The following is an 18147-nucleotide window of genomic DNA, read 5'->3' on the forward strand; positions in this document are numbered from 1 at the left end:
AACATTTTTTGTGCTTGCAGGCTTTAATTTTTAGAACATACTTTAAAAAAAACGTCATAGAACAAAAAATACAACAAATGAGTCTATTTGCACACACAAAAGTATTTTATAATCAGTGACAGTGATATTTGGGTTATTAATCTGTACACATGAGTGTGACAAGGTAGATGAAGCATCATTAACTTGGATGTAATCTGTAGTGTGTCTGCAGGGGTTGTCCACTGCTCTAATCCCTCCCTTTATCCCTTTTGGATGTTACATCACACTAACCCTTGCACTCTCCCAGCCCTGACAGCTGGCCAGTGTTGTTTAGCAACCAACAGCACATGTTAAAAAAAACTAAAAAAAAACCACTAACTCCATGATGCAGTAAAAGGTAGGGAATCTAGAAATAAAACAGTGGTATACTAATATAATTTGCAAGGATCACAGGATTAAAAAGCAGGACTGTATGTTCTGTTATTTTCATACCCATTCATATTTATATCACTTCGACATTTTTATCAATTTGTCTACACAAACCTCAGCATATTTTATTAAACTTTTATATAATGGATCAACAAAGTGAACCATCTACTGCCTGTTTGTATTAGGCCCCATTTACCTGATACTCCTCAATAAAAAAAAATCCAATGCAACCAACTGCCTTCAAAAATCCTTTAATTAATAGGAATAAAAATGGGGAGATATTTATTAAAGGTTAAAGTTGCAAAATTATATTCTAAGCTATAAACATTGTATGGAGCACTGTACATCATCTGAAACATTTAAGACTATGGCACAACAGCAAACATCAAGATATTGCTATGCACCTAAACTGACAGGCTGGGCAAGGAGAACATTAATCCAGTCTGCAGAGGCTGAAAAAATCAAAGTCAAATCAAACTCAAAGCAACAAGGAAACTAGACTGAGTCAAGACGACTGAGCATTTTATACTGTATATTCACAATTCTTACAACTTCATGATTTTCTATCATACAAAATCCCAATGAAATCCTTTGGAGTTTATGGTTGTAGTATGACAAAAACAACATTTTTTGTATGACAAATAGTATCAAATGTATTGATACTATTTATAGGTATCGATATTTTTGCAAATAAGTGCATAAGCTTTTTTAAAACATGTTGACGTTGAACAACAAAGACCTCTTGCTATCCAAACCAGGAGACCCCAAACAATGTGCACAAACATACTTAAGTTTATCACATCAGAACAGCATTTTATCTGAAAATGCAACGGAATTTAAGATTTTTGTCAGCAAGTGGGGAAGGAAATAGCATAATGAACAAAACAAATACGGTTATTTGCCACATCCTTTGTCCTTTCAAAAGACTCACTATAAAAATCAAGGACACAAAAATTCTCATAGACTGAGAATGTATTAATTAACCTTTGTAGCATTAACCTCTTACAAAAGGGAATGCTAAGATTTTGGAAATTAAAGATTACTGAAGACAAAACATAAAGAATTTCCAACTGCAACACAGAGATAATAAATGAAGAAAAGTAGAGGGAGCTAGAGAATTTCCCCAATATAGAATTAGGCATGCAACTGAAAACCGAGAGATACTGCTGAAGGTTGTACAGTGCCAACACATGTTGGAAACTGAAGACAGAATTATGCACAGAGAAAGCAAGGATTTAAATGAGTGATCTTATTAAAAGTCTTAAGCAGATTGCTTACCCTTTGTGGGATTTGTAAAAAGATTGGAAATGTCCTCTAGGTTTAACACTGTGTAAGAGAATAAAGCATATGTGTCTCAAATATATGTAACTCACTGTATCATTATACTATTGCCAATCATCAGTGTCATTACAAATTCACTCTAACTATTGAACATGTATCAATGGTTCACAAGCATATTGCTTACTAATGCTTCCATATTTGCAAATAGAATGTGTATTTGTTTTTTGTTTTGTTTTTTTCTGCTGTTGTGTCTTGACAACACCAGTTTCATTTGCTGCACTTGACTTAAATCACAAATGACATTACTGCCTCCCTTTGTAATACTACTATCATGAATCTAGTTTGGCAAAAACAACACATTGGCCACATGAAAGGGTGTGCTTTACTACATCCAGATGTTGTAACCAGTACACAGAGCAAAAGATTATCTACCTGCCAAAGAAGGCAATGCAGCTCAAGTAATAAAAAACACACACATTACACTGACTAAGGCTTAGAAACCTGCCAGAGAGACTGATACATAATGTTTTTAAAAGCAGACATAAAAAATGTTCTTGCACAAGTGTTGCTTAGCCATTTTTACTTAGAATTTGCACAAACTGAAGTCAGGAGCAACATAAACTTGACAAATGAATCACAAAATAGACTGTCCCACAGTTTTCCAAGGCCTATTTTTTTCTCATTGAATATATCAGTGAGCCATAACACAGCGATGTGTGTGAGCATTACAGCAGCAGCCAGCTAGGTGCCTGTGCTTGTTGGTGAATATTTGATGAGAGAATGGATCCTCTTCTAGAGCAGGTTGAGTACAGTGTGCATACTCAATTGCACACATGATCACTCCCCGGTACGGACATGCAGCTCTGTGCAGGTGTGCACATAAGCAGACCAGACAGTTTCCTTTGCTGTTGAACTGAGACACCAGGACGATGCCAGTGAAGGTGATATTGGAGTATACAACATTACTCCCTGATGAAAAGCACACCAGAAAGAGATGCTTGTCATTATTCTGGGAGCCCCATCTTGGAAATTGCACACTCAGACACACATGCATGAGAGTTTATGGCCCTACGGAGGTCATTTTTGCTATTTTAAAAGCAGCTCTCCAGAGGTGTAACAGGAGAGTCAAAGTTCTTCTAAAATAAATTAGTTTCATTACACATTTTCTTTGTTTAGAAAACAGACATATTTCTCAGAGCTTCATATTTCCAAAAATTGTAAGAAATATTTTATGAGACACTTAAAAAAACATGTTTAAAGGCTTTTATAAATGCTTCTTTTTTAACAGTCAAAACAATCTGATGAAGTTCATAGGATTGCTTAATGTTAATTTAACTCATTTTTATGAGAAGCATTTAAATTAACCTTAATTGCATCCAAAATTATTTGTAGAAGCATCTCATGCTACAATTGACCAAAAGTGCTAAAAATAACAAGTCAATTATTAATTGGTTAGTTAATGCACTTTCAAAAAGTTGAACCTGTACATCTAGAAAGATTTGCACCTGCATGTATTCTGACCATAAGTTATATCTGACACTGTAAACCCCTACGGCTTTTGGGAGTGCAAGACCCAGTCTTCTTTTACACCTCTTCAATTATATACACCCTGCTGTCTAGACATTATCACTGCACCACAAACATTCCTATGTCAAATAAGCATGGATTATAACTCTAGGTAAGCCAGTGAATACATTTGGAATGTTTCAGTTTTCCTACTTGCGTTGCTGAAATTTGCACTTGTTTTTATGTTGTTTTGGGAACACCAATTCTGCAAATATGTAATACAAAGTTAGATACGGTGGTCACAGAACACTTCCCTTTCTGTGAAGATAGGGAAGATACAAAATAAATGAAGGACCAAGAGAGACAGTCCAAGCAATTGTCAATAATAAAGGTTTCTATCAGTGTTACAGATTACAATATTTTACAATATTATATATATACAATATTTTTTGCTCTTTCAACATACATGAGGTATCAGTTAATCAGTTTTTTGTGCCTGTGTGATTATAACTGCCCTCCTGTTACTTTCCTCAATCGTTCTAAAATTTAATTGTTAAGTGTCATCCCTCTAGTCAGATTGGATGTATTTATGTATCTCATTTTCATTCCCTCTCATCCTTTTTTTCTCTTTGCCACCGTCTCTGATCTGCTGCGATATCCTGTTCACTGATTTGAAGGATTTGTGGGCATGAACGCTGTTAGCCTCTGAGTTTTTCCATGGTAAGTGGTGGGGGAGGGACCAGTGGGGAGAAAAAACGAGATAAAAACTGAAAGAGGAGCCGATAACACTCTTGTTGATGCTGTTTCTTTAAGAGTATTTTTAGCATGGGAGATAGCAGCGGTCACTCATCAGCCAAAAAAGGACTGGGTGGCTTCAGAGACTTGTGCAGTGCTCCAGAATGATGCTCAGTGAGGAAGAGACACCACATCCTCCTGAAAATGTTGTACAGTTCACTGACAGTTATCCATGAAGAAACCTTGCAAATAGATTCCTAAAGGGTAGACAGGAAAAACATAAATGTATTTCTACTTTGAATTTTTCTGTAAATAATTAGACTTCACTAGAGAAAAAACAATCCTTATATAGTTAATCATTTTGGGATTATGTATATACTGAATATAAAGTTTTGCAAAAGTATTGATAATTCTTAAACGTTTCCACATTTTTTTCATCTAGCATTCACACGTTCAAATTAATTTTATAGGGATTTTATGCAATTCATCAACATAAAGTAGTGCATAGTTATGACAAGCAAACAAAAAGGATACAGGTTTTTCAAAAATGTATACAAATAAAATGTAAAACGTCTGCATATGTATTCTTGTCCCTCTGAGTAAATTCTTTACAGAATTACCTTTGGGTGCAATGTGAGTCATTAGTCTTTTGTGGAATGTCTTCACCAGCTTTGAACAACAAGAGAGAAATCTTTGACTCAGTCAGATCTAAGGGATTGTGTCTTTACACAGTAAATTTCACTTCTTACCACTAAACATTTCAATTGGATTAATATGCATATCTTACAAAGATAAGGGTTGTTGCCTTTCTGGAAGGTAAACTGACTTTTGCTCTGTGGGTAAAGTAGTTTTCTTGTGATTCAAAGGTTGTAGGTTCGATTTCAGCTTCCACATGGAAACCCCAGGTTTCCCACCCATCTCTGTATCGGTGTATAAATATGTGTGCGAATGGGTGAATGTGATCTTACTGTAAAGCGCTTTCAGTCAAAATGATTGACTATAGCACTATATAAGTTCAGTCCAATTAAACTTCCACTTCAATTGCAATTCTTGAGCGGCTTCCAACAGGAATTATTTCACTACTCCATCTACACTTTGGTTCCATCTAGAGTATTGTTTGTCCATAGTTTCCCTTCTTGCGGTACATTTGTAAAATTAATGACACCGACAAAGCATGAGTGATCAGGTTACTGTATAGATTACCTAGTAGCCCTGCAAAAACTCCAGCACTAAAATCTAGAGGGGACAGTGAAACATCTCCATGCAGACTATGTCTACACATCGTTCTGGCTCTTCTCCCGACAAAACCATGCCGGGGAAAAACTGCTTCGCCTTCCTCAAGGGTCAGCGTCAGAGGTGTGTGTGTTTTAAATGCTTTTGTGAGTAATTTGTTGTTGTTGTTATCCAACAGTTGAAGGCTTTTTATCTCTGCTGATTTCCCAGCATGTCTGTGTAATTAAAATGAGAGCAAGATAAATATTACTCTTCAGTTTTCTTGATTTCAGTTTGCTTACTTTAGAGAGAGCCAGGTGGAGAAATGGGAAAAAAAAAAGAGATACAGAAAGGTTCATGTGTGCAAGTTTCATACAGAGTCGAGCTTAGCCAAAAGGTATTAAAATCTTTCATAGTACATCCTTTAATGATATACAATTGATTGGACCTGATAGGTATGGAGTCAGCTCACAGGCCCTTCTTTCAACACTACATTCTTTTTTGAAGGATCCCAAAATATCCATGTAAAATTGTTCTTTGGCAAGATACCAAAACTCACATTTCTCCTGCTATGGAGAAATGTGAGTTTTGGTCCCTCCATTAACTAGAATTAAATGAACATCCAACAAAAATGTAAAATGTGATTTACAAACAGAGTTCTTGCAGAAGTATAAGGTAGATTACTTGTCTGAACTGAGGAAAAGAAAGTTTAGTTCTACATGAGCCAAAAGACTTTGGGGTTAACTCCACCTCAGACTTCCCCACTGTGTGAATGTGTTTGCATGGCTCATCACCTTTCTGCCCTCTGTCACTCTCTATGAGTGTCAAGCTTCAATCACTTATCTGGTAAGGTTTCTCTACATGGTGATCAGCTTCAGTGTAACTTTGAATGTTTTTCTGGGGGGACCAGAGAGAATTGGGTTTTACTTCCTTTTAAAATAATAAGGGACAACACTATTTGAGCAGAGTTTTCATGCCTGTAATTCCTCCTGGGAACATTCGTCTACAGTTGGGATTAACACGTTAGGCAGCTATAAACAAAATGTAAATTCAGAGTTGGTGCAGGTTATTTAAATACTTCCAATTTACAACCCCAATTTCCAATAAAGTTGAGACATTGTGTAAAACATAAATAAAACACAACGCGATGATTTGCAAATCCTTTTCAAACTATATTTAATTGAACTCACTACAGACAAAATATGTAGTGCTTAAATGGATAAACCTTAATGTTTTATTTTCCAAATATTAGCTTAGTTGGATTTTGATGCCTGCAACACATGGCAAAAATTTTGGAGAGACCTATATTTACCACTGTGTTACATCACATGTCCTATTAACAACACTTAAAACAATTATTATGAGGAAAATAATTGTTGAAGATTTGTATTGGAATTGCTTTCCATTCTTGCTTGATGTACAACTTCAGATGCTCTACAGTCCAGGGTTACCCTTGTTGCATTCTGCACTTCATAATACTCTACACATTTTCAACGGAAAATATGTCTGGACAACAGGCAGGACAGTCTAATGATGTTGGTTTTTAATAGTGAGGGATCGGAGGTCACAGGAATGCAATGAGGATTTTTGTCTTTGGTGCTTACTTGCAAATATTTCTCCAGATTCCTTGCCATAGTTTGTACTTTGACAAACGATCCTAAGCTATTGGACTAATTGCTCACATGGCTGTTCACAAAGTGGTGAACTTCACTTGTCCTTCCTACTGAGTGACTGAGCTTTTTCAGGGATGCTTCCTTTATATCCACTCATGACACTCATCTGTTTCCAAGTTAACCTGTTCACCTGTAGAATGTTCTAAACAAGCATTTTGGAGAATTCCTCAACGTTCCTAGTCTTTAGTTGACCATGTTTCAACTTTATTTGCAACCTGTTGCTGGCATCAAATTCCAAATGAGTGAATATATGCAAAACCATAATAAGGTTTACGTTTTGGACATAAAATGTCTTGTCTTTGTAGTATATTCAACTGAATTCAGGTTGAAATGGATATGCAAATCGTCGTATACTGTTCTTATTTTTGTTTTACACAACATCTTAACTTCATTGGAATTGGGATTCTACAACACATATCATTGTAAGCAACATTCTACTACAATTCAATATTTGAGTCAGATTCAGATTACATTACATCAAATCCAGTTCAGTTTGAATTATACCACTTAATATTCAGATGATGATTTACTGCCACTTGATAAAAAATAGCAAAGCTAAGCAGATGACTTACAGTAATTCTTCATGGTATAAGGATGTGGAGACAAGAAAATAAAAGTGCCAAATAAACTGGATAAAAGCAGTCTGAGTGTGAGGAAAAATCTGTTGCAATTGGCTCAAGGTTGAGAGGGCAAGAAATAAACATGAAATTAAACATAGAATTAAAGATCTGAATACTTTTAATAGAGCAAAAGGGAAGATTGAAGCCATAGTTTTTATCAATAGCTCTGTCAACAAGATGAAGCCAGAAGTCCTTTCAATATAAAAAAAAGAACAAATAGGGTACATAGTTAGTTATCGGCATAGTACTTGTGTTATTGGCTCTGTCCATAAAAGACACACAGTCAAGAACTGTAGCATTTGATCAAGTGTACTTTATAGCGATTCATCTGGTGACCTGGTGACCTGTTATGTGCTGTAAACTTCTACCCAATAAATTGCTGACTGAAGCAATTTCTCATTCGAACGCTTATGGATGAGCTTATGAACAATATACTTGTTGACAAGTTTGCCTAAGTATTATATTTCACCAGAACGTGGCTCAGTTGTGACGAGAAAATCATGACAAATAAAGAGATGATTATCCTTTAGTGTACTAAAAAATCAACCATATTTGTTGAATGAAGTAGTTAGAAGTAACTTAAAATTAGTTGTTTGTTAAATGTAAAGACCATGTTCAAGCCCATAGAAAATTTATAGTATCTATGCTTAGATGGAGACTTTACTGATTAATGTTTCCTGTTTGTGTGTGGGGGTGGGTGGGCGTGGGTGGGTGAGTGTGTGTGTGTGTGCGTGTGTTGCAGTAAAGCCAAATCTGGTACTTTCCAATGAGAGACCGTAGTGATCGTGCTGCTCACGCATCACTGATGACGTGACTCTTCCACACACCCACACAACACTTGCTCTGTATTATACCCACACATCTCACTTATGCTTTTCACAAACTGACATGGTATTCAGCTCTCTGTTCCACTCTGTGTTAACAATGAATATACTGAATAACACTGAATTGTCTTCTGTTATTACAGGCCAATCAATTCTGTGGATTGATTTTTTTTTAATTGCTTAAGCATGGTCAGTTTTATAATGGACATTTAGAACTCCTTTTAACTTTATTGTCAAAATTATTAACAAAGACATTGATTACAACCCAAACGGAAATAGACTGCATGGCATGGTCCTTGAAATAATGCTGCAGACATTCATTGCAACAATCTAATACAGTAAACTCATATTATATTTTTAAAATTACTGTAGAACATTGAACTTTTATAAAGGTCTTGTCAGATCTAGTGGTCTAATGAACAGTTGTCAGATAGCAAAGCAGGTTGTGAGAAAGGAGGAAGACATGCAGTAAAGGTCAATATGCTGGAACTCGAACGCTGCATCACGGACTAAGGCCGCTATACATGGGTTGCACTGTAACCTTTTGCCATGACCACCCCCAAAATTACTATTGCACATGATAAAATTACAACTATTCTCATCTCATCAGATTGAAAAGTTGATGAGATGAGACACACACAGAATAACCTCTTGCAGGAGACATACACACAGCTTCATCCCATCAGTGGAGGAACAACAGAAGTTACACATACTGAATCTTTTTTTTCTTGTGGGTGTTTATACCTTAGGTAATGCAGTTAAAAACTCAAATTAAAAACGATCTACTTGTAATTGGTTTTACACACAAATCTAAGTAACAATTAAATTCTTTACAAAGTAATTTTTTTGCTTGGAAACTGGAAGAGACATGAATGCATACTAGCTTTTGGTATTACTATGATATAAATGGAGGAAACTATTGACTGCGGAAAAATGACATGAATCAAAGGATAAACAGAGACAATGTGGAGGTGTATCCTTCTACGGGTTATGTGTCTTATTGATGGACTGAAAGAGAAAGATAATAAATGAACCAGAAAAACTACTTGTTTCACACCACAAAATGTCAAGTGTTTTGAGTGCCATACAAAAATCTTGGCCCGTTCATCCGTTAGTGATTTGCATTCAGTTTTACACAGATGGTTTCCTCTAGTAGGAAAAATGTATACAGGTGGTCTGCAATCAGTGTGTAAAAAGTATGTGCACATTAAAAAAAGGAATATCAAAGGACAAACAAAGATAATATTGAGATGCTTGCTGAGCTGAGTTATGTCTTAATGATAGACTGAATACTAGATCATGGTAGGTGGTTTGCAATAAGTGCATAATTAAAAAGTACATGCACAATTAAATAAATTGGAATACCTTGAAAAAGTTCCATATTTTTCTCTTTTTTAGAAAGTGAAACTGAAATATTAGATTCATTAATAAGAGAAACATATTTAAAGTCCTTACTTCTTATAATTTTGAAGTAAGAGTTCTCAGTAAATGTGAATATTATTATGATCAATAAAAGAAGATATTTTAAACAGAAATATCAGGCTTCTGAAAACTGTTTCTTCATATGCGCTCAATACGCATACTACTAATAGTACTATTTAATTACACACACACATACACACACACACACACCCCCGACACACACACACACAGATATATATGACGTTAATGACGTTAATGTTTCTGATGTTGGTCTCGTGGCTCGACATTATCCCTCAAAGACTCAAGAACACCACAATATTTTAAGAGGTGTCCACAGCCACAAAAAAAAAGTAAATAAATCTGAACCACATCACCTTCAGCTTTTCACTATTGATCAAACGTGACTCTGCTGGAATAAATCGCCTGTCCCTTTTAATTCTGATTTCCGTGCGTGATATATATTGTGATCACCTGTCAGATGTGGCGCCTGCGCACTAGAGCGGAAGGCGGAGTGGGGCTCTGTTTGCTCTCAATCTGCTGCTGCCCTGTGCCCTCCATCCCTCTTGCTTAGACGGGCTGACACTGATCGGGAGTTATCCGACGAGGACTGAGGAGGATGGCGAAGCAGATCCGCTACCGATGAAGGTACGCCTTCACAGGGCTACGCTCAGAACGGCACCGCGTTTTAGTGTTTGACATTGTGACCGTGGAGGGTGAAGGATGCTTGGCTGCAGGATGGGAGGGAATGAGAGGGTGATGGTGGACGGGGTAGGAAGGGGAGGGGGGGGACACGGCGCGGATACCAGATGGTATGTTGTGAAATTAAAACGATGACAAGGGATTCGCTTTGTTTTTCAAAATGCCCCCACATGGTAGGACCATTTAGATTATTTGTCGATTTGAACAGGTGTCTGGTCGTTGACATAAATAAACATTACGTGGTAACGTGGTTTTTCTCACTCTTGGACCTGTCGTGGATGTATTCTCGTTCAGAAGGATCTTGTGTCAGGCATGCTGTGTTCTCCACACAGATCATCTGCTGTGATAACGTCAAATCCGACTATGCTTGTGGGCAGAGCAAAGCAGTCATAACGTTAGGCTAAAAGCAAATGTATTCACTCACTTAGAGATCGTTTCCCCGCGCGGACCTGCACCCCCTTTAAGCTTTGCATTTTTAGTGAAGTGGGTGTTTAGAAAGAAGAATTTAGGAAGAGGCATGATTTGGTGGGTCCCTACCCGGATGTGCCTGCAGTTTCTTCATAGGGAGAGAGAGAGAGAGATAGAGATATATATATATATATAGAGAGAGAGAGAGAAAGAGAGAGCGAGAGAGAGAGAGAGAGAGAGACTCATAGATTTCCCCGAATTTACCTGTGTTGCTATAAAACATATCTTGCAAAAGATTTCTCTCTCTTAGACAAACATCATTGTTTCATTGTGGAAGGGGATTAACAGCCCAATCTGAATCTGTGCTGGTTGCAGCAGCAGAGCCAGTTGTAGCGGGCTGAGGGTCTCCTTCGTCGCTGCACGTTGGACTGCTTTATTACATTGCAGGAAAGAGATCACGAGTGATCATCGGAGCGGCTCGAACACTGTCCGTGGTGCTGAAAGCAGCTGTCGATAGAGAGTGAATTCAGAAGATCAAAGTGGACATTTATTGGGAATTGTTTTATTTGAACATATATTTTATTTTTTTTCTTTTAATTTAAATTTTTTAGGAATAATTCCTATTTGAAGCATTGAAAGCACATTTTGTTCATTTGATATAATTGTATTTATATGTAAAAGGAGAAAAGATTTATTTAGATAAAATGTTCTTTTTCAAGGCGTCAAACACATTATGACACGCAACATTAACAACATTGACTTTCTCATCACTATGATACCTGTTAGGTGGAATACAGTCAATCAGTAAAAACAATCTACAAGCAGGACAATTTACCCTTAAAACAAATTCCGCCTACTTCACAAGAACCCAGTTGTGATGATAAGCTGACTGGGGTAAAGCATTTTCAAAACTGCATCTCTATTGGGATTTTCCTTGTCTGCAGGGGTCGGTACTTATTAAAAATCAGCTCACTGACGCATATGGGAAGTGCAGGCTGGCCCATGTGGTCTGATCCAGTAGATATTTCTGAGGGAGTGAAGTATGCTGATAGAAAAATGTTAGAATTCAAGAACCTGTAAGGTATTTGGGTAAACCAGGCCTGGCACATATAATGTTAAAATTGTCTTAAAGGGCAGTCATACTGTTCTGTCTGAATGATGTATTATGTAACACACTGTTTATTGTGATTGATTGCCCAAGGAAACAAAAATTCACAATATTTAAGTAATTTGTTTATTATGTTGCATTCCCATATTGTTTGCCTATATGTCCCGACCTTCCAGATCACTCAGGTCTTATGGTTCTGAAAATCTCTGCATCCCCAGAACCAGAATCAAACATGGAAAAGCAGCATTCTGCTTTTATGCAACACAAATCTGGAACAAATTTCCAGAAAACTGCAAAACAGCTGAAACACAAAGTTGCTTTAAATCAGGTCTGAAAACCCACCTGTTGAGCAAAAATATCCACCCATAATCACTAGAGCATTGATCAGCACATTTGATGGCTGTTGACAATTTTGACGATGGTACTCTACAAAATGAAATGTTTGTTATTGGTTTTTCAATTGGTGACTGTTTTATGTTTTTACTTTTGTATTTTTATGATGCAAAACACTTTGAACTGTCTTGTTGCTGAAATGCACTGTACACAAAATAGATCAATTGTCATACTGAATCAAAAATGATTAACCTCTTTTTGTTTTGTTGATAGCAGCAAATTGGCTCAAAAAGCATCAGATGTGTGCGCGGTTCAAAAGTCCTTAAGCTCTTTGTAATCTCTTCCCCTATCTTGTTGTTATTTCACACTTAATTTCTCTTTTTCTGTTGTGCGTTTAGGAAGTCTGATGTAGAAACTGAGCCAGAGGAGAGCCCTGGCAGCAGCAGCAGCAGCAGTAGCAGCAACAGCAGAGGGGCTGTAGATGCCCTCTCCACAGGTGCGGCTCCAGCCCAGGCTTCTGCTGGAGAGCCGGATCAAAGAGGGGACAGCTCCTGCTCTGACTCTGATAGCCCTATAGATTCTAGTTCCAGTGAGGAGGAGGAGGACAAAGTAGAAGAAGCAGACCCAGCCATGTTCTCCTCCAAATTTCTCAGTGGGGCGAATCCCCTCAATGCTATGTCTTCTGCTGTGAATAAGTTTGGCTTGTTCGGAGATGATGGGGAAGGGGATAAAAAGTCACCTCCTCAACAGGGGAGGAAAGCATCAGGAGAACCACAACCCAGACCTGGCCCTGGAAAAAACACGCAAAAAGAACAGGCACCCCAAAAATCCAACCAGGGTCCCCTTATGCAAAAATCCCAGCCTCTCCCTAAACAGGGATCACCACAGCTACGTGGTAATGGACAGACTGCTCCACCAACAAACAAACCTGCAGGACAACAAACTAAAGATCCACCCCAGCAGAGTTCACCAAAGCAAGGAATTCAACATCAGGTTCCAGCAAAGGATGGAGCACAACCGGTATCTTCAAAACAGGTTCCACCCAATTTGAAAGAACAACAGGACCCTGCTAAGAGTAGTGTACAAAATCCAAAACTTTTAAAGACTGGGGTGCAGGGTCCAACAAACACTGGATCAGAGATAGTAAACCAACAACAACAGTCATCACCAGAAACTAGACAACAGCTGCACTCACCTAAGGTAGGACAACAGCAGAAAGGGGCCAAAAATCAGATATCCGATAGACAAGACATTAAGTACCCAGGCACACCTGAAAGGACACCTGTTGGATCTCCTTCATTGGGAGCAACCAAAGCCAGACCTCAGTCAAAAGCAGTTTCTAAACCTCTTTGCCCAGTGTGTAACACAACAGAACTTAATATCCATACCAAGGAATCACCTAACTACAAAACCTGCACACAGTGCAAAACTGAGGTGTGCAGCTTATGTGGCTTCAGTCCTCCAGACACTGATGTAAGTAGTGGCTTCATTATACACACATATGTACATGCATATTTATATTAATAGTAATTGATAAAAAGATCTTAATTGTATGTTCATTTTCTTTACTTTCATGTACTAATTTAGCTGTATCTATGTGTTTTTAACTATTATATAGGGGCATGAGTGGCTTTGCCTAAATTGCCAAATACAAAGAGCTCAAGGTACTTCAGAGCCACCAGGACCTCCTAAGAAAAGGCCGTCTGCTCCTCAAAACCAGAAACCACCACCTGGTGAACCTACCAAAAAGGACATTTCAGCACCAGGTTCATCACCGAAAGTACAGTCTAAACCACTAAAAGTGCCAGCTAGTGATGAACCTCCTAAAGGACCGGAAAATCCAAAACAAGGTGCCAGTTTAGGTCAAGCTCAGAGAATGACACCAGATACTCAGCAAGCATCAGGATCTCCAAAAATGCATTCGAGTGGTCAACCTGGCCAAAGGCAAAGTAGGGTCACTCCAGCTCCACAGCAGGCGTCTGGAGGTTTATTTGGCTTTAGCAGTGGGGCTAAAAGTGAATCTGCAAAACCAGAGGAGTCAGTAACTGGGAAGATGTTTGGTTTTGGTTCTTCTCTTTTTAGTTCTGCATCTACCTTAATTGGCTCAGCTGTTCCGGATGAACCCAAAATCACACCACCAGTTTCTCCCAAAATGCAGCTCACAAAGGACAGTAAGGCAGCTTCTGGCCAAAAGTTGGAAGTAGAAAAAAAGCAGCAACAACCTCAGGATAAAACGACTCAGTCAGCAGTGCAGAAAGCAGGAAAATCCCCTGCAGAGGCTCCAAAGGCAGCAACAGCCTCCCTCAATCCTATCGACAAGGGCCAGTCCATTTGTCCAATTTGTAAGATAGTGCTTAATGTTGGCTCAAAGGATCCTCCCAACTACAACAGCTGCACAGAATGCAAAAGCACTGTCTGCAATCAGTGTGGATTCAACCCCATGCCAAATGTAAAAGAGGTAAGACATGTAATATTCATTGAATGAATCTGGAAAGAAAAATAATTGATAGTATAACAAATAATTAACATTTTCACATAGGCTCTTTTCTAAACAATTTCATCGCTTCGTGAGCAAAGTTATTTCTTCCTGAGATAAAGCAGTTTTTCAATCAAAAAGTATTGCTTATTCTTATACAGTCATGTGTCTTGTAAAAAAAGATTTTGTCTGCACTGCATTTGTTTTTGGAGAGAGACTAAAGCTAATACATAAATATACACAGAATTCAGAATATATTCTTGCATAATTTAAAACAATGGGTGATTGTCCTTGCCAACAACCAGTGTTGACTGGAAATTAGCTTACCTTTCCATGTCAAAGCACACTCACTGCACAGATTTTGGGAATACAGAATGGATGAACAGAATGACAACCTAGGTGCTACCTGAAGCACATAGAACCTGATACTTGACGTTGTAACTCAATGCACAGTAACTATCTAGCTTACCAAGGACAATCCAGGGCTACATGACCTTATTGTTTAAGAGCATGGATAAAGTAGTTCTAGAACAGAACTGAAATAAAAAATTATATGAAAAAAGAAATGCAAGCCTTGAGCAATATACAGATTCATCAACATTTTTGGTACAGGTTGTAAAGGTTTGTAGGGGGATTTATTGTTTTTATTTATTACTTTAAAATAAATAATTATTTTCTAATGTAGCAAAATCTCACACAAAACTATTTTGTAAAATCGAAACATTGGTTTCAGTGCATTTATTTATGGTTGAGACATATATAGAGAGGGAAATTTGACTTTTGTTCTTTGCACTTCTTTCTTCATCTTCAAAAGTCCTGGACCTTGTCCTAGGTTATTTTCTCTTCATCTCACCCAATAGGTTTTCAGTAGAGTTTAGTTTTAGAGGTTGTGATTGCCATTAAAGAAGGCGGATTGTGTTTCTACTGAAACATTGCTGTATTCATTTGGAAAGACTAAGAGAAAAAGCTATTTTCACTTTTCTAGTAGCAATCACCAGACTTTTATTTAAAATCCCATGGCATTACAAAAAGGTCACGATTCCATTGCATGTAACAAGGTTCCCTATGTATTTGCTAAGGTATTACACATCCTTACCAAGGGTGGTAAGTCTCAATCTTCATAAATCATATCGCGTTGAACAACAGTCCAAACTGATGAAGTTTCACTTTATCAAACTAATTGATTATTGTGTTATTTTTGACTAGTTTTAATCCACTTTTACAATAAAGTATTTTTTTTCTGAAATTAAATACATTTCTAAAGGTGACTTCTACCAAATAGTTTATTTCTTAATTATTTTTGTATGAGAAAGTGATTATAAACTCAGTTTTATCATTGTTTACATCATTACAGTCTTTTCATTCAAATAATATTTGGGATTTAAGTGTTGATGGATTTTTGTTTAAAATGTAACAGCCTAAACTTGCACATATGTTTACTTAGGAATTATGCTAAATGCAGTTTATTCATATCTGACTCTCTTCCTTTGTTTTCTTGAAGGAAAAGGAGTGGCTTTGTCTGAATTGCCAAGTGAAACGAGCTGCTGCAGGAACTGAACCACATAAAGAACCACTCTTGGCTGATTCATTTAAAAAGGCAACTGCAACATCACCTGGACCTGGAAGGACTTCTGCTCCTGGTTCTCCTCAGAAAAAGGAATCAACAGTAGCCGGAAAACAAGTCAAGACTGAAGGACCAGTAAGCCAAAGGCAAGCTGGCCAAGCTCCTGGACAGAAGACACCTCTGCAGAGCCAAAGGATAGATTCGCAGAAGCAAACCAACCAGACCATCAAGCCTCCACAAAAAACTGCAAATGCTACAATGCAAGAGTCTGGAGGCCTCTTTGGTTTTGGTGCTCCTAAAAGTCAAAGTGATGCAGCAAAACCTGCGGAATCAGTGACTGGGAAAATGTTTGGTTTTGGTACCTCCATCTTTAGCTCTGCTTCAACTTTAATTACTTCAGCTGTCCATGATGATCCCAAAACTACAGCACCTGTTTCTCCGAAGTTGTCCCCTGCAAAGGATCCCAAATCTATCACAGTCAAAAAGCAAGACCAGGAGAAAAAGCCACAGCAGATACAGCAAATCCCGGGTCCAACGCCAGTGCAGCCAGAAGCAGATAAACCTCCCTCAGAACTGCCAAAGAAAGAATCAGCCTCACCACTTATTTCCAGCATATCTGATTCCACCTGTCCGCTCTGTAAAGTAAAACTGAATGTGGGCACCAAGGACCCTCCAAACTATAGCACCTGCACAGAGTGCAAAATTGTTGTCTGCAACCAATGTGGATTTAATCCCACACCAAATGTAAAGGAGGTAAGATCAGGAGTTTAAGTAGCAGGAAAACATTTGCTATTTTTTTATTACTCTAACTGTCTTTTAATATTTATTAAAAGAGGATTCTAAGCTATATAAACAAATAATTCTAAACCATAATCCTCTGCTCTGTTTTTTTTTTTTACCAAAATCTATCTGAATGTCTAATTATGTTTGTTCTATTGTAGGTCAAAGAGTGGTTATGTCTCAACTGCCAGGTGCAAAGAGCACTTGGGGCATCTGAGCCTCCAGGAACACCTGTGATGAAATTACGAGCCTCTCCAAACAAAACACCTGATGCTATAAGGAAAGAAACACCCTTACAAGAGAAAGAAATTTCAGTACCTGCTAATTCTAAGGAGACCATCCTATTGGGCTCCCCACAGCACAAATCACAAAAATCAGTTGAGCAATCAGCAAAGGCCGAAGTCAAGAAAGGACCCGAATTAAGAAAACAGGTTATACCAGAAGCCAGTCAAAAAATTCTGGAACAAGACCAAAAGACAAGTTACAATAAGCCATCAGACCAGACAAGTCAAACTGAACAAAAAAAGAGTGGTATTACATCAATGAAAAAGGAAGACGGAAGGTCCTTAAAATCTGGTGGTTCCAAGCCTCAACCAGAAGCTGCAAAACCTACTGAGTTTCTTGGAGGAAAAATGTTTGGCTTTGGTTCTTCAATGTTGAGTTCTGCTTCCAATTTTATAACCTCTGCAGTACAAGATGAATCAAAAACACCACCAGTTTCTCCCAAACTTCCAGCAGCAAAGGGAACCAAATCAATTCCAATTCAGAAATATGACTCAGAAAAGAAACCAGAGCAAGTTCAGCAAACTAGTCACTCTCCATTGCTCCAAGCCAAAATAAATAAAGATATAATATCTTCAGATAGTCAAAAGACTGAACACGCTACCTGTCCTCTATGTAAGACTGAACTCAATATTGTTTCCAAAGATCCTCCCAACTACAAAAAATGCACAGATTGCAAGACCACTGTGTGCAACCAGTGTGGATTTAACCCAATGCCAAATGTGTCAGAGGTAATTAAAGGAATATTTTGTAAATGTGTTTGTATCTTAAAAACAAATGTTGTCTTGGATTCATTCAACATCTTGCATAAAAAAA

The 18147-nt window shown here is 37.7% G+C and overlaps 1 protein-coding gene across 11 annotated transcripts in view; it reads left to right on the forward strand.

Moving 5' to 3' along the window:
• The first annotated feature begins 10194 nt into the window (after positions 1-10194).
• pclob (piccolo presynaptic cytomatrix protein b) overlaps positions 10195-18147 on the forward strand; it is a 60937-nt gene continuing 52984 nt past the window's right edge. For all 11 annotated transcript variants that reach the window (XM_044123926.1, XM_044123933.1, XM_044123928.1 and 8 more), the window contains exons 1-5: positions 10195-10326; positions 12628-13702; positions 13848-14687; positions 16207-17022; positions 17211-18062. In XM_044123926.1, coding sequence (XP_043979861.1) covers positions 12860-13702; positions 13848-14687; positions 16207-17022; positions 17211-18062 — 3351 coding nt within the window. In that variant the 5' untranslated portion in view covers positions 10195-10326; positions 12628-12859. The remainder of the gene's footprint in view (positions 10327-12627; positions 13703-13847; positions 14688-16206; positions 17023-17210; positions 18063-18147) is intronic.

Source organism: Gambusia affinis, linkage group LG08 (genome assembly GCF_019740435.1).
Source record: "Gambusia affinis linkage group LG08, SWU_Gaff_1.0, whole genome shotgun sequence".
NCBI classification, from domain to species: domain Eukaryota; kingdom Metazoa; phylum Chordata; class Actinopteri; order Cyprinodontiformes; family Poeciliidae; genus Gambusia; species Gambusia affinis.